Source organism: Poromitra crassiceps, assembly GCF_964638095.1.
Source record: "Poromitra crassiceps genome assembly, chromosome: 29".
Classification (NCBI taxonomy): domain Eukaryota; kingdom Metazoa; phylum Chordata; class Actinopteri; order Beryciformes; family Melamphaidae; genus Poromitra; species Poromitra crassiceps.
Genome location: NC_139641.1, coordinates 5,475,224 through 5,500,846, shown reverse-complemented (window position 1 = coordinate 5,500,846; position 25,623 = coordinate 5,475,224). Strand labels below are relative to the sequence as shown.

General features: G+C 42.9%; 1 protein-coding gene across 1 annotated transcript; it reads right to left on the bottom strand.

The window, feature by feature from the left end:
* Positions 1-4,406: 4,406 nt before the first annotated feature.
* Positions 4,407-24,469, bottom strand: LOC310800010 (protein NLRC3-like; the record flags this gene model as incomplete). Its single annotated transcript, XM_083662609.1, has 11 exons — positions 24,431-24,469; positions 20,505-20,659; positions 18,834-18,953; positions 17,100-17,219; positions 16,624-16,743; positions 13,181-13,395; positions 11,256-13,062; positions 8,337-8,510; positions 5,455-5,625; positions 5,209-5,257; positions 4,407-4,937 (listed from the first exon to the last, which is right to left on the bottom strand). The coding sequence occupies exons 2-11, from the start codon at positions 20,633-20,635 to the stop codon at positions 4,407-4,409; spliced, it is 3,438 nt and encodes a 1,145-aa protein (XP_083518735.1). The 5' UTR covers positions 20,636-20,659; positions 24,431-24,469.
* Between the last annotated feature and the right edge of the window lie 1,154 nt (positions 24,470-25,623).

Genomic DNA, 25,623 nt, shown 5'->3' with positions numbered 1-25,623 from the left:
CACACACACACACACACACACACACACGCATGCGCACAGAAGCACGTGACTCACTTTGTCCATTCACTTCCATGCACTCACCTACTGATTGTGATTGTCACTGTATTACATTTGCACTGAACGTGTCTTCTTTGTATGAACATGCTTTACCATGGCTTGAAAGCTATCAGAAGTGCACAATAATATTCACTATGTACTTAATGAACATGTCCCTATCATGTAATACAGTGTATTGACACCGTGTAACAACACAATAATGTGAGTACAAAGTATACAAACCCTTTGTGTACTAAAATAAGAACAAGAAATAACAATAAGAAAGTAAGTCAACATGACAAGGTGTTTAGTTTCATTTCTTTGACATGGTCTATATAGCCGACGTAGCCACGATTTAGCCCACTTCTAGCCAAAACATTTTCAGTGAGATGGATAATATCCCAACATGTTTCGGGCAGTGGGCAGCTGCTTAGCAAAAATGGATTGTTATAGTGGTGCAACTCTGTTGTCAGGCCCGTATCCAGCGTTTCGAAATAGGGGAGGTCCAGCAAGGGGAGGCGGATTCCGATTTCCCCCCCCCCTTTTTTAGCCATATTTAGAGGAATATATCATTCTAAATCAACATTAGGATTATACTGTTGTGATGTCATTATTCAGTATATTCTCTTTCATGTCACCACCTGCTTTTTATTTTTTTCTCTGAAATATTAGGGTCCGGACCTCCCTTTCCTCATAGCTAGATACGGGCCTGTCTGTTGTAATTTTTATTTTTCAGCACATCCGATTTGAACGTTTTGTTGTGTGGTATTTGTAATTACCTTTCTCACAAGAGAAGCGACTCAACTCCTGGTCCAGTCACTTATCATCTCTCGCCTGGACTACTGCAACGTGCTCCTGGCCGGCCTACCTGCCGCCGACATCCGACCGCTTCAGCTCATTCAGAACGCTGCAGCCCGTCTGGTATTCAACCAACCCAAATTCTCTCATGTCACTCCCCTCTTCCAGGACCTCCACTGGCTTCCCATCTCGGCTCGCATCAAATTCAAGACACTGGTACTGGCCTACAGGGCACTACACCAGTCAGCTCCCCTGTACCTGCAATCTATGGTCAGGTTCCAAACCTCTCAGCGCTCCCTTCGCTCCTCCACCAGTGCAGGTCGCCTCGCCCCTCCTTCGCTACGGGGGCTCAAAAGTCGCTCATCCCGATCTCGACTCTTCTCGTCCCTGGCACCTCAATGGTGGAACGAGCTTCCACCTTCGGTCAGGACGGCTGAATCACTGCCGATCTTTCGGAAAAGACTAAAGACACACCTTTTCAGGCTCCATCTGGGCCCTTCTTGATCTAACTTCTTTCTCTCTCTTTCTAAAAAAAAAAAAAAAACTACTAACCTAAACTAAACTTGTACCACTGTTCCTTCAGAAGTTGTAGTTGTCATAGACTGTGCTCCATAGTTGATTGCTCTATTGCTGACAAAAATGTGTTATTGTAAGTCGTTTTGGATAAAAGCGACTGCCAAATGGCGTAATGTAATGTAATGTAATGATGTTTTGGGACGATTTTCATGAAGTACTTAAAGTGTATTATATTATAGAGTGTTATTGTATAGTCATACTTTATAGGTTCACAGGTTAATGCACAGCATGGTTGAAACACCTGCAAATGTGTAATTATCTACATTGTATTCTACTTGGGTAGCATTGACAATAACGTGCTGGCTCCATCTCAGAGAATGATGCATGATTCTCATCTGATGCACTGACTGTATTATTGGTGTTTTGATTATGGCTAATAATAACTCCATTATGTAACATATCTAATAAAAACATCTAATAACAGTGGATGTCGTTGGCTGCTCTATGAGATGCCGGTGTGTTGGGCTGTATGCTGAATAAACAGAATAATACAATATTACTAATCCACTAGCGATGAAATCAGTTGAGCTACATTGTTCCCACACCTTTTTTTATTTTCAGTTTTATATTAATACTTAACACACCTTCTTAAACATTTCCCTCAATTTCAAGGACCCAACACGGCATATTTTGAGATACAGATCAAGGTTCAGGACTGTTATAACAATGAGAATTTGTTATGAGAACTAACAGGCTTTACAGAAGCTGTGCTGTGTTGCACTTGAAGTAACTTCAATTTCAATTCTTGCATGAAATATATAAATTCATCCACTTTCAATGACTATTTATATCTATTTTCAAAAACTTTCAAGACATTGATTTCTTCCTCAAATTCACAAACGTTCAAGGTTTTCAAGGACCCCTGGGAACTCTGTTAATAGTAAACACACACACACACACACACACACACACACACACACACAGACTGTTTCTCTCTCTATCTACTTGTTTTTTCTGTCACTTGTTGCTTCTCTCTCCCCTCTTTCTCTCCCTCCCTCTCTTTCTCTCTCCCCTCTCTTTCTCTTCCTCCCTCTCTCTCTCTCTCTTTCCCTCTTTCTCTCCCTCCCTCTCTCTCTTTCCCTCTTTCTCTCTCCCCTCTCTTTCTCTCCCTCCCTCTCTCTCTCTCTCTTTCCCTGTTTCTGTCTGACACATTTATTATTTGTATTGTTTATTTTCTGCCACAGTTTCTCTCATTTCTCTTGAGTTGTTTGTCTTTCGTTCAGCTGGAGAGAGGCTGGCTGTGTTTCTGCTTTAAGTTCATGGTTGTATGTAGGCTATATTGTGTATGTGTCATTATATGTTGTGTGAATAAAATAAAAAATATAGTTGAGTTGAGTTGAGTTGAGTTGAGTTGAGTTGAGTTTATTTTTTATCTCGAACAATCAACCATATAAAATACAATAAAAAGGATAAAACACAAAACACAAAATATAAACATTTGAATCTAACAAATCTCCTCAAAAAAGCAAAATGTTCGAGAAGGAGCAGAAGGAAGCAAATGCTTATCTAGTCCTGCCCCTTTCTTCACAATATAACAAATCTCTTACAATGTTAAAATAAAAATAGAATAAAGAAAAAACAAATTATAAACAAATCAAAATAAAGAAAAAAAAATACACTTTAGTGATCCTCAGTTTTGTATATATATATGTATAATATATACGATGAAGCAAAACATGCAGTTTTCAGTAAGGTCACCTTTGGGACAATGGGATCTGTTCTCTTTAAGATGAGGGTTTGTGTGGATAAATGTCGCCCTCTGGTGGATTAAACAGGCCACTACAGCATGTGTGCAGGCTGGCTGGCTTTGTTGTTTCTACTCTGAACGTAAAGGAGCGTCCTGCACGAGATGGAGTAGCTCTGTTAGCGCGCGCCCGAGAGAGAGAGAGAGAGAGAGAGAGAGAGCGAGCGAGGGGGAGGGAGAGACTCGCGCGCCCGAGAGAGAGAGAGAGAGAGAGACTCTCGCGCTCTCTAGTGGCACGAGTCTCTCTCTCTCTCTCTCTCTCTCTCTCTCTAGTGTGCGCGAGTCTCTCTCTCTCTCTCTCACTCTCTCTCTCTCTCTCTCTCTCTCTCTCTAGTGCGCGCGAGTCTCTCTCTCTCTCTCTCCTTCAGTCTAAACCTGCTTTACTGGCTTGTTGACAAGAACATTCCTGTGTTGCCAAAGTGAACGGATGAAAAAGATAATCAATAAAAGACAAATATATTTCAGGGAAATCAAAACAAAGAAATAGAAGATAGAAAAGGATCAAACTAGTACATCAAGTGATCATAAGATTGTCAAGACAAAGTAAATACAGTGAGTCATGTGTCATATAAATCCATACAAACAATGCAGACTACATGAACATATACATGACATCATATGAAAGCAGAGACAGAAGACAGTTTGTAATCATTCTGTGATGTAAAGTTCTACATTGTTGCTGTTATGATGTCATCAGAGACACATTTAGCTGCTAAGTGCTTCACATGAGTACTTAGTGCTTAGTAGATACTGTACATGAAGGCCAATCAGAGGCTCAGTCACATCTTCAACCAATCACACACTAATGTCAATCAACAGTTACATGTTGCTTGATTTTCATCACTCAACTGATTTAACAACAGAGCAATAATACACTGCTTTATTTAAAGACAACAATAATGACATATTCAAGTCAACAAGTTCTGTTTCAAACTATACACATCAAACATTCTGCATTTATGTTGATCATTTTCAGACTAAAATGTCTGTTCTTGTTGTATTTGATGTTAAAACTCTGTCCAGTTACTGTTCTCACGCACGCACGCACGCGCACACACACACACACACACACACACACACACACACACACACACACACACACACACACACACACACACACACACACACACACACACACACACACACACACACACAGAGATCATGTCTGTTCACAACCACATGAGCAATGAACTTGCATGCAAACACTATGGTGACTTTAGGTGTTTGTGTTTGGTCACAGTGTGTTTCTGTCTCACTCTATCTGACACAGAGACATTGATGAGTCACCATCAGACAGATAGAACCCAGGGTAAAGTGGTTCAGTGAATTTGGACTGGAAAGTGTGGAGGTGGGTCAGTGTGTCAGAGGAAACTGTGTAGAAGGACAGAGAGCCAGCAGGCCCGTCAAGATACACTGCGACTCTGTTAGAGCGAGAGGAGGAGGAGAGAGGTATGTGTGTGGGTCTGTTATTGTGCCAGGCAGTGTAATGATCATCAGAGCAGTACAGCCTCCAGGACTTTTCATTCCCTCCAAGCACACAGTCATCACCCCCTCCTCTCCTGCTGATTCCTCTGTAAGTCACTCCTATATAAACCTCTTCTTTCCTCTCGACCTCCCAATAACAGCAACCAGTCAGACCATCTCTACACAGCAGCTGAGGCCTGCTGTCAAATCTCTCTGGGTGATCAGGATATGGCTGCTTCTCTCTCACACTCGTCACCTTTCTGTTGTCTTCAGACAGGAGGAGGTTTCTGTGTGCTGTGTTTGGATCCAGTGTGAGATCACAGGCATCTGATGAGACAACAAGACTCGTTACAGCAGCAGCTTCTCATCTAATAAACATGTTTGTTTGTTTGTTTGTTGATTTATTGACAGTTCATTTCTCAGCAGTTTGATGATGTCACATGATGTCAGCCATCTTCCTGACACAGGATGTGAATGAATGGACGTCACAGACTGTGCTGTAGATGCACTTTCCTTCTCACTAGTTGAATGTGTTGCTTTGTTTTTATGAATCAAACTAAATAAAATACACACTTAGTACATTTACTCACAGCTTCAACTTTACGGCTTTTCAACCTCTGCACTCCAGCATGTTCCACACTGGAGGAATAAACAGGGAAGAAGTCAGACCAACAGATTCTCTTTAATGATGGAAACATGGACATTTAATAAGCTTCAATATGAAGGATTTCCACTCATATCCTCCATTAAACATGAAACATATTCCTCATCTTCTCAGTGTGACAGAGAAAATGTGTGTGACTCTCAGCCTTCTAGCAGATGTTGTCTCTTCATACCTGAGAGTCTCCAGTCTCCAGGTTGGATCCTTCAGTCCAGCAGAGAAGAGCTTCACTGAGGCTTCTGGATGATTGTAGTTCAGGTCCAGCTCTCTCAGATGGGAGGGGTTGGAGCTCAGAGCTGAGGCCAGAGAAGCACAGCCTTCCTCTGAGAGCAGACAGCCTGACAGCCTGCACACACACACACACACACACACACACACACACACACACACACACACACACACACACACACACACACACACACACACACACACAAACACTTAAATGGGGTCTCTGCAGCCGACAGACTGTTTCTCTCTCTCATCTACTTCTTTTTTCTGTCACTTGTTGCTTCTCTCTCTCCCTCTCTTTCTCTCCCTCCCTCTCTTTCTCTCTTTCCCTCTTTCTCCCCCTCTCTTTCTCTCTCCCCCTCATTCTCTCTCTCCTTTTCTTTCTCTCCCTCCACCTCGTTCTGTCTCTCCCTCTCTTCTGTCCCTCCCTCTGTTTCTCTCCTTCTCCCTCTTTCTGTCTCTCCCTCTTTCTGTCTTTCCCTATATTTCTCTCTCTCCCTCCCTCTCCCTATCTTTCTTTCCCTCCTTCTCTTTCTCTCTCTCCCTCTCTCCCCCCTCTCTTTCTCTCTCTCCCTCTTCCCCCTCTCTTTCTCTCTCTCCCTCTCTTTCTCTGCTCCCTCTCTTTCTCTCCCTCCCTCTCTTTATCTCTCCACCTCATTCTCTCTCTCCTTTTCTTTCTCTCTCTCCCCCTCTTTCTCTTCATCCCTCTCTTTCTCTCCCTCCACCTCTTTCTCTCTCTCTCCCTCTCTCCCCCCCCTCTCGTTCTCTCTCTCCCTCTCTCTGTCCTCTCCCTCTCTCCCCCCCTCTCGTTCTCTCTCTCCCTCTCTCTTTCTCACCCTCCCTCTCTTTCTCTCTGTCCTTCTCTTTCTCTCTCCCTCTCTCCCCCTCTCTTTCTCTCTCCCTCTCTTTCTGTCCCTCTCTTTCTGTCCCTCCCTTTGTCTCTCTCTCTCCCTCTCTTTCTCTCCCTCCATCTCTATCCCTCTCTTTCTCTCTCTCCACCTCTTTCTGTCTCTCCCTCTCTTTCTGTCCCTCCCTCTCTTTCTCTGTGGGGGAGGAGAGGCTGAGGGGGGCAGTCTGCACTGTGGAGGAGGAGGGGCTGAGGGGGCAGTCTGCACTGTGGGGGAGGAGGGGATGAGGGGGGCAGTCTGCACTGTGGAGGAGGAGGAGCTGAGGGGGGCAGTCTGCACTGTGGGGGAGGAGCTGAGGGGGACAGTCTGCACTGTGGAGGAGGAGGAGCTGAGGGGGGCAGTCTGCACTGTGGGGGAGGAGGGGCTGAGGGGGGCAGTCTGCACTGTGGCGGAGGAGGAGCTGAGGGGGGGCAGTCTGCACTGTGGAGGAGGAGGAGCTGAGGGGGCAGTCTGCACTGTGGAGGAGGAGGGGCTGAGGGGGGCAGTCTGCACTGTGGGGGAGGAGGGGCTGAAGGGGGCAGTCTGCACTGTGGAGGAGGAGGAGCTGAGGGGGGCAGTCTGCACTGTGGAGGAGGAGGGGCTGAAGGGGGCAGTCTGCACTGTGGAGGAGGAGGAGCTAAGAGGGGCAGTCTGCACTGTGGAGGAGGAGGGGCTGAATGGGGCAGTCTGCACTGTGGAGGAGGAGGGGCTGAGAGGGGCAGTCTGCACTGTGGGGGGGGGCTGAGGGGGTCAGTCTGCACTGTGGAGGAGGAGAGGCTGAGGGGGGCAGTCTGCACTGTGGGGGAGGAGGAGCTGAGGGGGGCAGTCTGCACTGTGGGGGAGGAGGAGCTGAGGGGGGCAGTCTGCACTGTGGAGGAGGAGGAGCTGAGGGGGGCAGTCTGCACTGTGGAGGAGGAGGGGCTGAGGGGGGCCGTCTGCACTGTGGAGGAGGAGGGGCTAAGGGGGGCAGTCTGCACTGTGGGGGAGGCGCTGCTTTTTGTACCGATGAAGTGGATACTGAGCGCTATCTTGCATTACAGTATAACTGTATATATCAACCTGCCATGTTATCATCCTGTGTGTTTCTTATGTGTATGCATTATTGTGTTTGCCGTCTGGGCGCTCATGTAACTGACTGACTCCCAGCATTTCACTGCACTATTACTGTTTATGTCCTTTGCATACTTGTATTTATGTGGACATAAATAAATATTTCAAATGTGTGTGTGTGTGTGTGTGTGTGTGTGTGTGTGTGTGTGTGTGTGTGTGTGTGTGTGTGTGTGTGTGTGTGTGTGTGTGTGGCGAGGCATTGAGTTTGTATTGATGCATTCCCATGCTGAGTGGGAATGCATGACGCATGTAAATAAAACCACTTTTGTTTCAGGCAGTCTTTGCGATGTGTTTATTGCGCATGTTCATATTGCGATGACGATGAAAACACGATTAATTGTGCAGCCCTAATCTTCACTGATAATACTAAATAAGATATCAAAGCATGAGGTTTGAGGTTAATTGCTGTTTATAGATGAATCATCATGTTTGTAAACAAACAGATTAGCTATATTTCCGGGTGCAACTGCCATTCATTTTAAACAGCAGTTCATGGTGAAACCACGCCCTCTTTGAACTCTAACTACTCCTTCATACTTTAAGCTCAACACTCACACTTAACCAGTCACCACTTTTAGGACTCTATCACCTTAATTCAGCTTTAATTTATCTTTTGTACTGTTAGGTTTATACTTTTTAACCTTTATAATGGGACCCTATGGAGCTAGTCTTGCGTGTACTTTTTACGAAATTCACACATTAAAACTGTGACATTTCACACAACATACAGAACTACATATGTATAGAACATAGAGAGGCATAGAGAGGCACTGTATTGAAAGCAGAGAAATGTGTCAAATCAACTGAGAAAAACTGTCAATTCAAATCTTACCTGAGAGTCTCCTGTCGACAGTGTGGACTCTCCAGTCCAGCAGACAGAAGCTTCACACCTGGATCTTGCAGGTAGTTGTTACTCATGTCCAGCTGTCTCAGATGGGAGGGGTTGGACTTCAGAGCTGATGCCAGGACTTCACAGTGAGTCTCTGAGAGTCCACAGTCAGAAAGTCTGTGATCACAGATTTAATGTAAGATTAGTTCTATGAAAGCAGAGCTGAGACTAAGCCCACATCAAAAGGGACACAGCATACTACTACTTCTAATACAAATAATAACAATAATAGTAATAATTTAGAGAAAAAGTGACAATAAATTGTATTGTAGAATTAGAACATTTTCAAAAAGTGCTGAATGTGTAATATCACAAAGCAAAGCATAGCAAAATGCAATTACAAGCAATTCTGTAAAAAGTATATATATATATAGATATATATATATATATATGTATGTATTAGGGGTTCGGGGCGTGCAGCTACATGAAGAATACGCCGAATCCAGAAGGTAGCGATAAAGCACCTAAACGCTGTTTGAACGCCATAAACGCCACAGAAGAAGACATACCAAAGCAACACAAGAGCCATATGAAATCCGCGTTCACTGAATGGAACGTTTTGTGGTGAGGAAACATTACCGGGGGTCGCTCCAGTGTGTTTACGAGCCGTACGTCGCTTCCATGCTACATCACAAAACCACAAACAATATCGACGCGTCCAGCTGCTCCCCCTTTACCGTCGTCAAAAAAGTGAAGAAATTCTGCACTAAGCTCTGACTTCAGTGCAGAGCAGTATTCTAATGACTTTTATGACTCAGGCGATAAGCTATTTTGCGAATTCTGTCCAAATTCAACCAAAGCCAACGAGGTAATGTAACGTTACGTAGCACTGACAAAGCTGTTAACTTGTAAACAAGCAACTTACATCGCGTGAGATGACAAGCAAGATGGGGTGAGAAAGATTCTTTGTCAAGTTCCAATAATCCATTATGATTACATGTTATTGATGACCAGTGTTGGGAAGTAACGAGTTACTAGTTACTCGTTACTGTAATAATATTACTTTTCCAAGTAACGAGTAGTGTAACGAATTACTAATAGAATATAAGTAATAATATTACCGTTACTTCAAGATAAAACAACTCGTTACATCTTTTGTAGAGTCCATTCTGTGATGCCGCTGCGCTGCAAAACAACACGCAGTCGGCATTCACTGATCACAAGCAGCATGGCTTTTAACGCTCCCAAAACAAGGTGACGTCACCGCAGAGCACATTCAGAGCACCCTCTCTGCCCTGCTGAGCCAAGGAGGAAAATCCGTGGCTGGATATATTCCCATGACTTTGTTTTTGTCGAGAAGAAAGGTGACACGAACATCAAAGTCAAATGTAAACGGTGTCCAGGACAGGTAGGCTACTAACACTCTTTCCACTGTGAAAAACACGAGCTCAAACTTCCTAACGTTAACGTTACGAGACGAGAGGACAGCACAACAGAAACCGGAAAACTGTTCAAATACAGAGATAACGTAAAAACTCACAAGCTGGTGGACCTCAAACATTGCTGTTATTATTGTCAGGTTAATGTTAATGTTGCAGAGCTAACGTTATTTGTGACACAAACTTGTTACGCAAAGATGTAGCCTATACGTATTGAGTTTGCATTGGCAGTGCATTATACTGCATTCTATAAAACAGAAGCTGTTTAAAAGATTGCATCTTGTCATCACTTTGAGCCAGGTGTGCTCTTCATCAAGCATCTCTGTAGGAAGCTGTGCTCTGGCAAAGCCATTAGTTTAAATGGAACGGCACATAATAGACCTAGTTCACACATTTGCACCGCAAAGTCTGCATTTTGATGAGAAAAACGCTATGGGCCTTTTTCACAACGGCCATTTGTGTCTAGAAGACAGAGTATACACAGGTGCAACCAACTAACTAATTAGGGCTCCAACACTGGAACACCTACATGGACTGGAAGTTGGAAGCCCTAATTAACATCTTGGTGCACCTGTGTTACCTCCTGCCTTTTAGACACAAAATCGCTGCAGTGAAAAAGGCCTATTGCCTTGTGGAATGTAACGGAAAAGTAATATAACGAGTATGTAACGAATTACTTTTGGCATGGAGTAATAAGTAAAGTAATAATATTACTTTTGAAAATAGTAACGAGTAATATGTAATATTTTACTTTTTGAAAGTAACGTGCCGAACACTGTCGATGACACACATGACCGAACGTAATCATTCATATGGGAAACAAAATGAACTCGCCTCCAGTACGTTACTTCCTCCCCCGCTGTCTGACAACTCCACGTGCAGTCTGTTTACAAACTGTGTACAATAAAGATTTAAAGTGGGGGGGAAATGCCTTTGCCCTGTCAAACAGCTGGAATGCAATACATTTGAGAGGGAGGCACGCCTCACACTATCGCTGCTGTAGAGTCAAACTTTTTTGTGTGGATTCATTGCCTAGATCTGATTAAATTGTGGACACGCTGTCGCCTCACAGCTCGAAGACTTTCCGTGATGTATTTCCCAACTTTGTTGGCTCGTTTATGTGCGCTCTCCTGTAATTACAATATTTCCAACATGACTTGAAGACGACGAGAATCTTTCAGAGCCATTGCACCAATACAGAGGTTAAAGAGACTAAACCGTGAAACACAAGTAATGACCAACCTGGTAACTGTAATGTGATTACTGACACGTAACAGTAATGACTTACTTTATTTACTCTGTTACAGGAAAATTAATAGCACATTACTTTGTGTGTTACGCCCAACACTGTGTTACCACTGCTCTGTAGAACAGCAGTTTTATAGTGTTTGTTTGAGGAACTATATATCTTTATAGTTCATATGGCATCAGGTGTGAAGGTAACTAAACTGTAGATAATGTTAGAATTCAGATCAGGACTAACCGAGCCTCTCTGCAGTTCCTCACAGCTGGGATCAGTCTGCTTCGTCCCTCGTTTGATGTGTTGTAGGCCTTCAGGTCCAACACATCCAGAACCTCCTCTGACATCTGCAGCATGTACGCCAGAGCTGAGCAGTGGGTCTTAGAGAGTTTCTTCTTTGACTTGTTCTCTGACTTCAGGAAGTCTTGGATCTGCTGATGTATTGAGTGGTCATTCATCTCCATCAAACAGTGGAAGATGTTGATGCTTCTGTCTGGAGACGTATTGGAGGTGTTCATCTTCTTCAGGTTGCTGATGGCTTTCTGGATGCTGTCTGGACTTCTCTCTGTGTGACCTAGTAGGCCTCCTAAGAGACTCTGGCTGGACTCGAGTGAGAGGCCATGAAGGAAGCGGACAAAGAGGTCCAGGTGGCCATTTGTACTCTTCAGGGCTTTGAGCATGGATTTCTTCAGGAAGACATCCAAGGAGTAATCACTTCTACCCCAGACTTTTCCCAGGAATGTGCTCAGTACATTCTTATCCCTGTTTGTGTAACAGTGGAACATGTAGACTGCAGCGAGAAACTCCTGGATGCTCAGATGAACAAAGCAGTAGACCGTCTTCTGGAAGAGCACACACTCTCGTTTGAAGATCTCTGTGCACACTCCTGAGAACACCAAAGCCTCTCTGACATCAAGACCACACTCCTCCAGGTCTTCTTGGTAGAACAGGAGGTTGCCCGTCTCCAGATTTTCAAACGCCAGCTTCCCCAGCTTCAGAAGAACTTCCCTGTCAGTCTCCATCAGCTGCTGTTGACTCATCTCATGGCTCTCATCATACTTCTGCTTCTTCCTCTCTGTCTGGACCAGCAGGAAGTGTGAGTACATCTCAGTCAGGGTCTTGGGCAGCTCTCCTCTCTGGTCTGTAGTCAACATGTGCTCCAGAACTGTACCAGTGATCCAACAGAAGACTGGGATGTGGCACATGATGTGGATGGTCCTGGATGCCTTGATGTGTGAGATGATTCTGCTGGACAGTTCCTCATCAGTGGATCTCTTCCTGAAGTACTCCTCCTTCTGGAGGTCAGTGAAGCCTCGTACTTCTGTCACCCTGTCTACACATGTAGGAGGGATCTGATTGGCTGCTGCAGGTCTGGAAGTTATCCAGAGGAGAGCCAAGGGAAGCAGATTCCCCTTGATGAGGTTTGTCAACAGCACATCTACTGATGATACCTGTGTGACATCAGACACAACCTCATTGTTGTGGAAATCCAATGGAAGTCTGCTTTCATCCAGGCCATCAAAGATGAACACAACTTTACAGACAGAGAGCTGCTCTGCTGTGACTCTCTGTAAGGTTGGATGGAAAACATGGAGCAGCATGAGAAGACTGTACCGCTCATCTCTGATCAAGTTCAGCTCCCGGAACGAAAGCAGAATCACAAGAATGACGTCTTGATTTTCCAAGCCCTCTGCCCAGTCCAGAGTGAACTTCTTCACTGAGAAGGTTTTTCCAATTCCAGCAACACCATTCGTAAGAACTACTCTGATGTGTGTCTCTTGATCAGGTAAGGGGTTAAAGATGTCGTGGCACTTGATCGGAGTGTCATGGAGAGTCTCCATCTTGGATGCTGTCTCCAGCTGCCACACCTCATGTTGGGTATTAACCTCTTCACTCTGTCCCACTGTGATGTAGAGTGCAGTGTAGATCCTATTGAGGGGAGTTCCAATTCCTGCTTCATCTGTTCCTTCTGTTCCTTCTGTCACAAAGTCACATCTCATTATCAGACTGATCTTATGAACGTCTAAAACCTCCTGCAAAACGCCGTCCGCTGGAAGAGAAGAAAGAGTAAACAAGTGTTTAACAGATATGCTGTTGTTTCCTGGTTTTAGAAATGGTGACAACAGTAGACAGAACCCCAGTCTTACATTGTGCTATGCTGGTTTGACTGGGTGTCTGCAGTCCAGATCTTGTTCTGGACCTTTTTCCACACTGGGGACAGGCAGAGTCTCCTGATGAACCGGACTGGGCCCAGTATGAGGTGATGCACTGTCTGCAGAACCTGTGTCCACAGCTGGTAGAGACTGGATCCCTCAGGACCCAATGACACAATGCACAGCAGGACAGCTGCTGCTTCACAACACCTAGACTCCTCTTCCTCATTCTGTGGGGATAAAGGCAATTTATTATCCCTGATCAGATGAAGATCTAACAAACAAACAAAATTGAACAAAAGTTTGAACAATTTTTTGTTCAAATTGTAAAACTATTAAAATATTTTGCCCAGACTATCTTTATAGATGCTCAGACAGCATGGTGCTGCCATCACATGTAAAGCTTATTTTCACATGTATATGTTGTCATAGTTGTAGTTTAATCAGTGGAGTCAACATTGCATACCCATCATGGATAAATGTCACTGTGGTGATCATGGATGAATGCAACATTGTAACAGTTTTTCTGGTTTGTTTCATATGTAATTATCATTAATGAATGTTCAGCTCAATACAAACAACACACAGTCCTATTACATCAACACTGTAACAACACATTTCTTACAGAACACAGACAGTGTCTGTCAGTCATTAGTAAATAAATAAGTACCATTCTTGATAACCTCTGACTACAGATAGTGTTCACACCGAGATATTTATTTTTCGCTCTGTCGCTCAAGTCAACCCTTTGGAATCGCTCTGTCGCTCTGTTTAAATCGCTCATCAACAGGCACACGAAATGACGGACATGTGGGGGATATAACGTTACGCAATGTCATGATATTTGTCTACTACGAACCACCGTCATTGTTTACAAGATAAAGCCTATCAGCGTGCTCCTAATGCGAGCTCCATACCGGTAGGACAGACTTCACTTCATGTCAGCTGTCAGCCTGTCAATGTGGTTTGTTGCCACACAATAAACCAGCGGTTTGTTCCAAGCCAGTGTGATCCTTGACTCGCTCTCACACGGCAGCCAATCAGCGTTGAGGTGCGAGCGACAGATGCCAGCGTATTTTCGCTCGAGTTGGGATATTTCATCTCGAGCGACGAGCAAATTTTCTCCCTATCGCTCTGTTCTCTGTCGCTCGGACGCCCAGCGATTTTTCTCCCAGGCGAATATACGCTCAATCGCTCGTTTGCATTGACTTTGTATGTAAACTCGACGCCAGCGAAAAACTTTAATAGGTCGGTGTGAACGCACCTTTAGCAGGGCACAGAGATTGATCACAGCAGTTAGGGTAGATACGATGGCAGAGTTCCATTACATTACATCTACAGTATCAACCACTGTCTGTGTTTACATGTCAAACACAAACAGTGTCAAACACAAACACCATATGAATGAAAATTGGCTTTTCAACAATGATGGGAGGTTTTGGTGTTTAAACAATTTCCTGTGGGCGTGTCTTATGCGTGTGGCCAGCAGTGAGCTGTTGTGGCTTTTAAGGCGGGGCTAGCAGGATGAGGGAATTTGAGCAACTCGGGGAGGGGGGCGGGACTAAGGGTCAACAACGTCAGTCTGATATCAGATTTGTGAATTACGTCAGTATCGGCACACCATTGGATCAGTCCCATCTCTAAGTCAAGGTCAAAGTCAAGGTCACTTTATGTGTACCCATAGGTAGATTTGGTTGCAGGGAGAGTCACTCAATTTTAAAAAGGCTCAGACAATAGACAGTAGACAGACATGAAAGTGCCAAGTGCCATAGTTCCAAACATCATCATATTATTTTTTAATATTTAAAAAAATATGTAAGAAAACACTGGGGCAGAGATTTGCTTCATGAACACAGTCCTCTCATAGTGTGATGCAACAGTGAAGGAAACTATCCTAAATGACACAACAGAATATTTTCCCTTCATCAAGCTTACTCACTTTACTCGCTTACTTTTATCAGGTAGGCTCCCAGTATAACAGTCCTCTTACCTTGTGTCTGAAGGTCCAGGTTCATTACTGAAGCGTGGAGGATTGTCTTTAGACCAGTCAGTCTTCATAGACAGACAGCTGGGTACTGGAGACTCTGCTCTCTGCCTGTGGTACTGACCTCTGTAAATCAAAAGAAAAGGCAACATGTTTTCAGAGGTGATCAAACACAACGACTCTGGTTTTTGGGATAATTGATGTGAAGTTTTAATTCTATAATTAGTTTGTGTGCACACATTATGAATTAGGAGGAAGGAAAAACTAAATATTTAGGGAATAAAATGTCTTCTGTGTGCATGAATCCAGCCAAACTGACGGCAGGTCTGACCTACATCCAGGAAGTGAAATATACTGTAGGCTATATCTTGTCCTCCATAAAACATGTTTTTCTTCCCTATGGTCACTCCTTGTCTCTGTAGTTTTCAGTGCAATCGTGTAGGTTATCAAATAACATTTCTTCATTACAGTATAACAGTCCTCTTACCTTGTGTCTGAAGGTCCAGGTTCATTACTGAACCATGGAGGATTGTCTTTAGACCAGTCAGTCTTCATAGACAGACAGCTGGGTACTGGAGACTCTGCTCTCTGCCTGTGGTACTGACCTCTGTAAATCAAAAGAAAAGGCAACATGTTTTCAGAGGTGATCAAACACAACGACTCTGGTTTTTGGGATAATTGATGTGAAGTTTTAATTCTATAATTAGTTTGTGTGCACACATTATGAATTAGGAGGAACGAAAAACTAAATATTTAGGGAATAAAATGTCTTCTGTGTGCATGAATCCAGCCAAACTGACGGCAGGTCTGACCTACATCCAGGAAGTGAAATATACTGTATATCTTGTCCTCCATAAAACGTGTTTTTCTTCCCTATGGTCACTCCTTGTCTCTGTAGTTTTCAGTGCAATCGTGTAGGTGATCAAATAACATTTCTTCATTACAGTATAACAGTCCTCTTACCTTGTGTCTGAAGGTCCAGGTTCATTACTGAAGCATGGAGAATTGTCTTTAGACCAGTCAGTCTTCATAGACAGACAGCTGGGTACTGGAGACTCTGCTCTCTGCCTGTGGTACTGACCTCTGGAAACACAAATGTTTGATACATATCATTAGTTCTAGTGACTTCAAATTCATGTTTTGTTCTCATATTCTACTATTGTCTTCATTTGTTGATTTCTATTTTATTTGTTTCGATTATTTCAATTGTATAATTAGTTTGTGTGCACACATTATGAATTAGGAGGAATGAAAAACAAAAAATGTATGGAATAAAATGTCTTCTGTGTGCATAAATCCAGCCAAACTGACGGCAGGTCTGACCCACATCCAGGAAGTGAAATATACTGTATACCTTGTCCTCCATAAAACATGTTTTTTCTCCCTATGGTCACTCCTTGTCTCTGTAGTTTTCAGTGCAATCGTGTAGGTTATCAAATAACATTTCTTCATTACAGTATAACAGTCCTCTTACCTTGTGTCTGAAGGTCCAGGTTCATTACTGAAGAGTGGAGGATGACCTTTAGACCAGTCAGTCTTCATAGACAGACAGCTGGGTACTGGAGACTCTGCTCTCTGCCTGTGGTACTGACCTCTGTAAATCAAAAGAAAAGGCAACATGTTTTCAGAGGTGATCAAACACAACGACTCTGGTTTTTGGGATAATTGATGTGAAGTTTTAATTCTATAATTAGTTTGTGTGCACACATTATGAATTAGGAGGAACGAAAAACTAAATATTTAGGGAATAAAATGTCTTCTGTGTGCATGAATCGAGCCAAACTGACGGCAGGTCTGACCTACATCCAGGAAGTGAAATATACTGTATATTTTGTCCTCGATAAAACGTGTTTTTTTCCCCTATGGTCACTCCTTGTCTCTGTAGTTTTCAGTGCAATCATGTAGGTTATCAAATAACATTTCCTCATTACAGTATAACAGTCCTCTTACCTTGTGTCTGAAGGTCCAGGTTCATTACTGAAGCATGGAGGTTTGTCTTTAGACCAGTCACTCTTCATAGACAGACAGCTGGATACTGGAGACTCTGCTCTCTGCCTGTGGTACTGACCTCTGGAAACACAAATGTTTGATACATATCATTAGTTCTAGTGACTTCAAATTCATGTTTTGTTCTCATATTCTACTATTGTCTTCATTTGTTGATTTCTATTTTATTTGTTTCGATTATTTCAATTATTTCTTATGTTTAGATTATTATCATAGATTATGCATGTACATGTACTTTGCACGCCCACTGGCAAAAAGGGGGTTTGGCCAATCGCAAAAAGGCACCTACATTTCAAATGGATTCCCGTAACATCACAAAACTCTGTAGAAAGGTTGGCGGAGGTATGCATTCTACAGAGTGCCCTCTAGTGTTTATATGTTTTCCTTTGTTTTCATACTGTATGTATTTATAATTTCATATTACATACTTTTCATTCATGTTTCTTGGCCTGGTTATGTTCTAGTGGTAGAACAGGTCAGTCTGTCATCTGTTGCAGACATTTCTACACATTTTACCAGCTGGTTTTCATCATCTGTATGTGTTGATCCAAACTCACATTCACATGAGTGATGACTTGTTTGACTCAGGAGAGGCTTTCCGGTTGATTGACCGTGTCGTTTAAGTCCCCCCCCCTTTCCTAATTGACTGTTTCTCGTTATATCTATTGATCCCAAAGTTTATAACTATGATGACCTCAGTATGTAGGATTTCACTCATAAATGTATCTTAACACTGTGTGGAAAAAATGTGAGAGCTAATAATGATGTGATGAGACCAAGGAGGCATTGTTTTAAGTAACTAATAAGCTGTTTTAGGCTTTGATATTTGTTTAATAGGGACAAACTGTTTCCAGCTTATCACACATTAAATGCTTGTTGTGTTTGCAATTGTCAGTTGTGTTATATTTAATTCCACCCACTGTAGCTTCTATTTTATTTAGTTTTATATATCTTGAAATTATTTGTTGCTCAATTGATCCAAATCTACAGAGATAATTTAAACTTATCTCATTTTATTGTTATCTTATTGTTATTCTTAGTGAATGAAATAATAGCCTTTTTTTCTACTCAAATATCAATGAGCTTGTATTTTTCTCTTTCCAGTATTCCATCATATCTTTACTACTAACTTGATTTCATGAATACAATCTCATTGAACCATATTCCATCAGGTAGGCTTATGGGATAACAGTTCTCTTACCTTGTGTCTGAAGGTCCAGGTTCATTACTGAAGTGTGGAGGATGATCTTTAGACCAGTCAGTCTTCATAGACAGACAGCTGGGTACTGGAGACTCTGCTCTCTGCCTGTGGTACTGACCTCTGTAAATCAAAAGAAAGGGCAACATGTTTTCAGAGGTGATCAAACACAACGACTCTGGTTTTTGGGATAATTGATGTGAAGTTTTAATTGTATAATTAGTTTGTGTGCACACATTATGAATTAGGAGGAACGAAAAACTAAATATTTAGGGAATAAAATGTCTTCTGTGTACATGAATCCAGCCAAACTGACGGCAGGTCTGACCTACATCCAGGAAGTGAAATATATTGTATATCTTGTCCTCCATAAAACGTGTTTTTCTTCCCTATGGTCACTCCTTGTCTCTGTAGTTTTCAGTGCAATCGTGTAGGTTATCAAATAACATTTCCTCATTACAGTATAACAGTCCTCTTACCTTGTGTCTGAAGGTCCAGGTTCATTACTGAAGTGTGGAGGTTTGTCTTTAGACCAGTCACTCTTCATAGACAGACAGCTGAGTACTGGAGACTCTGCTCTCTGCCTGTGGTCCTGACCACTTGAAACACAAATGTTTGATACATATCATTAGTTCTAATGACTTCAAATTCATGTTTTGTTCTCATATTCTACTATTGTCTTCATTTGTTGATTTCTATTTTATTTGTTTCGATTATTTAGATTATTTCTTATGTTTAGATTATTATCATAGGTTATGCATGTACATGTACTTTGCACGCCCACTGGCAAAAAGGGGGTGTGGCCAACACAAAAAGGCACCTACATTTCAAATGGATTCACGTAACATCACAAAACTCTGTAGAAAGGTTGGTGGAGGTATGCATTCTACAGAGTGCCCTCTAGTGTTGATATGTTTTCCTTTGTTTTTATACTGTATGTATTTATAATTTCATATTGTACATACTTTTCATTCATGTTTCTTGGCCTGGTTATGTTCTAGTGGTAGAACAGGTCAGTCTGTCATCTGTTGCAGACATTTCTACACATTTTACCAAGCTGGTTTTCATCATCTGTATCTGTTGATCCAAACTCACATTCACATGAGTGATGACTTGTTTGACTCAGGAGAGGCTTTCCGGTTGATTGGCCGTGCCATTTAAGTCCCCTCCCCTTTTCTAATTGACTGTTTCTCGTTATATCTATTGATCCCAAAGTTTATAACTATGATGACCTCAGTATGTAGGATTTGACTGATAAATGTATCTTAACACTGTGTGAACAAAATGTGAGAGCTAATAATGATGTGATGAGACCAAGGAGGCATTGTTTTAAGTAACTAATAAGCTGTTTTAGGCTTTGATATTTGTTTAATAGGGACAAACAGTTTCCAGCTTATCACACATTAAATGCTTGTTGTGTTTGCAATTGTCAGTTGTGTTATATTTAATTCCATCCACTGTGGCTTATATTTTATTTAGTTTTATATATCTTGAAATTATTTGTGGCTCAATTGATCCAAATCTACAGAGATAATTTAAATGTATCTCATTTTATTGTTATCTTATTCTTATTCTTAGTGAATGAAATAATAGTCTTTTTCCTCTACTCAAATAGCAATGAGCTTGTATTTTTCTCTTTCCAGTGTCCCTTCATATCTTTACTACTAGCTTGATTTCATGAATATATATCTCATTGAACCATATTCCATCAGGTAGGCTTATGGGATAACAGTTCTCTTACCTTGTGTCTGAAGGTCCAGGTTCATTACTGAAGTCTAGAAGATCATCTTTAGACCAGTCAGTCTTCATAGACAGATAGCTGGATACTGGAGACTCTGCTCTCTGCCTGTGGTGCTGACCTCTGCAAATCAAAAGAAAAGGCAACATGTTTTCAGAGGTGATCAAACACAACGACTCTGCTTTTTGGGATAATTGATGTGAGGTTTTAATTGAGGCAACATCATTATTTGGTGTGCATACATTAATTAGTAGGAATGAAAAACAATAAATTGAGGGAGCAAGATGTCTTCTGTGTGCATGAGTTCAGCCAAAACGATGGCAGGTCTGACCTCCTGGTCTCTGTAGTTTTCACTACAATAGTGTAGCTTATCAAATAACATTTCCTCATTACAGTGTAACAGTCCTCTTACGTTGTGTCTGAAGGTCCAGGTTCATTACTGAAGTCTAGAAGATCATCTTTAGACCAGTCAGTCTTCATAGACAGACAGCTGGGTACTGGAGACTCTGCTCTGCCCTCCTCTTCCTCCTCCTTCTTACTCATCTTCTGGACTTTGTGATCTTGTATCTGTGAAAGGTGTTATACAAGTAAGCTTTAGTTACTTACTCACCTGTAGCCTACAGTTCAGTCAGTCAGAGGTAAACCAGTTATACTCGGGGGGGTTAATGGTTAAATATATGCAATTAAAACAACTTGGTTAAGGTTAGGGAAATGGTTTGGTCATGTGTGTGTTTTTATCTGACTCACGTTTGACCTTTAGAAATGCTGGGAATTGAACTCCGGTCACCAGTATCGAAGGCAAACGAAGGACCACCAACCACCGCACCGCTCTTACTGTCCACCGTGCTATTTCTTGTGACACACACACACACACACACACACACACACACACACACACACACACACACACACACACACACACACACACACACACACACACAGACAGACAGACAGACAGACAGACACACACACACACACACACAGACAAATTGCATTAATTTTCAAGCAGATCGTCAACTGGCTGTAGTGTCGGGGGACACTGTCAGGTGCTGAAATGTGCAGAACATGTGCGTCAGCGCCCCTCTGTGGCCACACACAGTGGTCACAGATTTCAGTGGAGCAGGTTCCTGAGAAATCAGCCCGCCCTCAGAGATGAGAGGCGGGTCACAACCACTGACCTAAAAGATATGGGCAGAGCTATCCCATTCATTTTGGGCTCCCGTTTTGAATGTCGGTCTGTCAGGTGCTGAAATGTGCAGAACATGTGCGTCAGCGCCCCTCTGTGGCCACACACAGTGGTCACAGATTTCAGTGGAGCAGGTTCCTGAGAAATCAGCCCGCCCTCAGAGATGAGAGGCGGGTCACAACCACTGACCTAAAAGATATGGGCAGAGCTATCCCATTCATTTTGGGCTCCCGTTTTGAATGTCGGACTGTCAGGTGCTGAAATGTGCAGAACATGTGCGTCAGCGCCCCTCTGTGGCCACACACAGTGGTCACAGATTTCAGTGGAGCAGGTTCCTGAGAAATCAGCCCGCCCTCAGAGATGAGAGGCGGGTCACAACCACTGACCTAAAAGATATGGGCAGAGCTATCCCATTCATTTTGGGCTCCCGTTTTGAATGTCGGACTGTCAGGTGCTGAAATGTGCAGAACATGTGCGTCAGTGCCCCTCTGTGGCCACACACAGTGGTCACAGATTTCAGTGGAGCAGGTTCCTGAGAAATCAGCCCGCCCTCAGAGATGAGAGGCGGGTCACAACCACTGACCTAAAAGATATGGGCAGAGCTATCCCATTCATTTTTGGCTCCCGTTTTGAATTGAAGTGGTGGCCGTCGCCATCTTGATTTTTCGTCAGCAGAGTGGCAGGGAATGGGTTGAGACCTTGTGCAGCTCACATTAGATGGGGGTTTTCCAGACCCGCAGCAACGCCTGCTATTGGTCCGTGATCGGCAAGCTGCGCGATTGTCACATGGCAGAAATTTAAATTCATTTGATTTGATATGTTTGCTTTAATTAATCTTGATTTGTTTGTTTTTTGCCTGTTTATTAGATGTGTTTTCATTCATTTGAATTATTTGTCTTAGTTGCATGTTGGATTTTGTCTTTATTGGTTTTGAGCTGTTTGGATTTTGTAGTTTTATGTTGTGTTTCTGCCATGTCTCTCCTGCTGAATGAGTGAGCAATTAACCCAATTGAATGCAGCTGGAACAGTCAATCTGGAGCTGCTGGAGGAGCCAATCAGCGAGCTGCATGTGGAGGAGGGTGACTTTAAAAGCCTGTGGAGCTGAAAAGTCACAAAGGGGGAAAAGGCCAGAGCACAGCAGAGTGCACACGGAGGAGAAGCGGCGGAGAGGGGGGCAGAGGATAGCCCTGCCTGTGGTGAAGGTAAGGTGTGGGCAACTGAGCCGTTGCGGCTTCGGGCCCCTCTCTCTCCCAGCGTACCTATGGGTGCACTGTAGAGGACTGACGGGGGAGGGAGAGAGGGGGGGGAGGCCCTAACGTTGCCCCACCAAGGCTACTGAGAACCACAGGTAGGGTGAGGCTAGCCGGTCTCGCCGATGTGCTGTTCTCCGCCAAGCCTTGGAAGAGAGAGAGGGAAGCGTCGTTGGAAAGTAGAGGGGTGAAGTTGCAACTCGCCCCTCTTTCAGATAAGTACCTCTCCTCAAATGTGATTCCAGAATGTGCTGGTGCTGTTGGCAATAGGTGGACCTTTTGATTTTGTGTTTTTGCACATGCAGGCTCTATGGACCCCCCCCAATGGCGGAGCTGGGTGGTTCAGCACAAGCAAAGGCTCTTTTAAAGACCAGGACTTCCACCTCATGCTTGGATCGATTTTAATGACTAGGCCTGGACTCTTTTAACCTTTTTTTTATTTTATTTTTTTATTCATTGGTTTTAATAAAAAAAAAAAAAGTAAACTCTCCATGCTGTGTGTTGATTGGGCAGAGTGCTCCCCAGTGGAACGTAGTAGTGAAACCACCCTGTCACATGATCACTGGACAGGCGACCTGTCAATCACCCCCTTTTCTATCATCTATTTTACTCCCAACAGGCGAGCTATATAAAAAATGACCCCATAAAGTTATGAAAAGGTGGAATTGGCTATATAGACCAAAACCGTGTTAAGGACCGGGCTGTAAAAATGCTTAATCACTGTTACACAGAGGCATTTTAACATGGGGGTGAACGGGAACAAGGGGACTCCTGAGCCCTGCTTAAGTGGCCATTTGAGGAATTACAACTTTCAGAGTTACTTCCTGGCCCTCGTGGGAAAACCTCTTGCCTTGCCCACTGGTCACAACACAAGCAGTCTGCTGCGGGAGGCAAGTCGATGCATGTAGGCTACAGTTACAGTAGGCCCTCTGTAGGCCTAATATGAAGCAGTCACTTTCCCACCCTGCTCTGCCTGAGCTGCCTGCAGAAAGTCACTAAACTATATATGTTATCTCTTTATGTGGAGTCATGTGACTGACAGATGGCCACACCTCCTAGAGCGTCAGCTCAAGATGGAATAAAACTGGATTAGACTAATAATAAACTGCATCATGTCAGCCTTGTGTGAAGTACAGGCCCACGTCAGCTTCTCTCTGTTTTACTGTCATTATCTCACTATTACATCTTTTGTGTTCACGTAACTTCAGAGAGAGAAATACGGACAGGTGAATGCTAGCCCTCCTATCAGTAACGGCAGACAATAGTCCAGTAAAAATGTCACTTGACCTCACACTAATTGCAACAAAACCAAACTCAACTGATTTTGTATCCTCAATATGTCCTCAATGAAGGAAAAAAAGTGTTAAGGAAATGTATGAAGGGAAATTTTTGAAAATGACCTATATGATGCTACCAAAAACGTTTTTTTATTTATTTTTATTTTTATTTTTATTTTTTTTATTTTCTCCTTGAAGCAAAAAACACATACAGGATATAAGTGATGAGATTTATGGCACATAAAAAAAAAAAAAGGCTTCCATAGGCTTCCATAGGCTACCATCATATTTAGGTCATTTTCAAAACTTTCCCTTCATACATTTCCTTAACACTTTTTTTCCTTCATTGAGGACATATTGAGGATACAAAATCAGTTGAGTTTGGTTTTGTTGCAATTAGTGTGAGGTTGACCCACATATTTGCGTAAAATGCCTGGACTACAAGTGACTCTGATACTTCAGGTGTGCAAACATGGACATGAAAGAAAAAGGTGACAGATACCAGGGCAGACACACAAAACCACCCAAAAACCATTCACTTAAGTGTCCTATTTTGGGATTGTAAAGATGACTAAAGGTGACCAGTTTGAATCCCTGAATAAAATAATAATGTAATAATACTCACCCTGCTTCAGCCGTGTCCCTCCTGCTCTGCACTTAAAAATGGAGTCAGTCTGAACTAACTGCGACACACTTTTACTGCTGTCTCTCATTACAGAGGACCTTGCCCTTCTGACTCACCTGTTCCAGCCTCAGCACAAAGATGAAGCAAGTTGTATTTCCAAATATGGTTTGTCTCTTCAAATGCTCCGGGAGGCGGGAGCATTTGCAATTTGCAAATGTGAACCCTCTCATCACACAGCTTTTCAGCAGGTATTTCATACTGAAGGTATTTCAAACTGAAGGTATTTCAAACTGAAGGTCTTTGAACACAGCTTGCAAACTGTAGGTATTTCAAACTGAAGGTATTTTAAATGGAAGATCTTTGAACACAGCTTGCAAACTGAAGGTATTTCAATCTGAAGGTCTTTGAACGCAGCTTGCAAACTGAAGGTATTTCAAACTGAAGGTATTTTAAATGGAAGGTCTTTGAACACAGCTTGCAAACTGTAGGTATTTCAAACTGAAGGTTTAGAACGCAGCTTGCAAAAGGAAAAACTGACATGGCCATCTTCAAAGGGCTCCCTTGACCTGTCACCTCAAGAGACCTGAAGGAGAACGGGTTCTATGGGTACCCACAACTCTCCCCTTTACCTGTGTGTGTGTGTGTGTGTGAATCTACTTTGAAAGCATAGCTTAGGTAGCTACCAACTACTTCGCCATGGAAATAGTTGAAACTACAGCAAAGCTACCCTGGGAGAAATGTAGTTTATGAAACTACAAGCTACGCAGAAAAAGTAGTTCAAACCAGTGGTGGAAATGGGCAGGTTTTACTGTGGGAACCCTAGGCAGTGCGGGGGCCCCCAGACACAGTCCAGCCACCCCCCTAACCCCCCCTTCAGAGACATAGTGCATTATAGGTACACTTATGAAGGTGGCAATTGTCCATGAGATACAGCTTATTGCCCGTTATATGACATCAACTGTCTGAAAGGAATGGGTGTCAACAACTATAAAGACAACCTTTGATATCAATTCGTATGACTTGCTGCCAGAGGACAAGATGTGCTGTTGATAGGAAGCTAATCATTAACATGAAGCAACCAATTATTAAAGTATGGTAGCCGTCAATGACTCCCCCCCAATATAGGTTAAGGTAAAGTCCCACTGATTGTCACGCAATGTGTGAAATTTGTTCTCCGCATTTGACCCATCCCC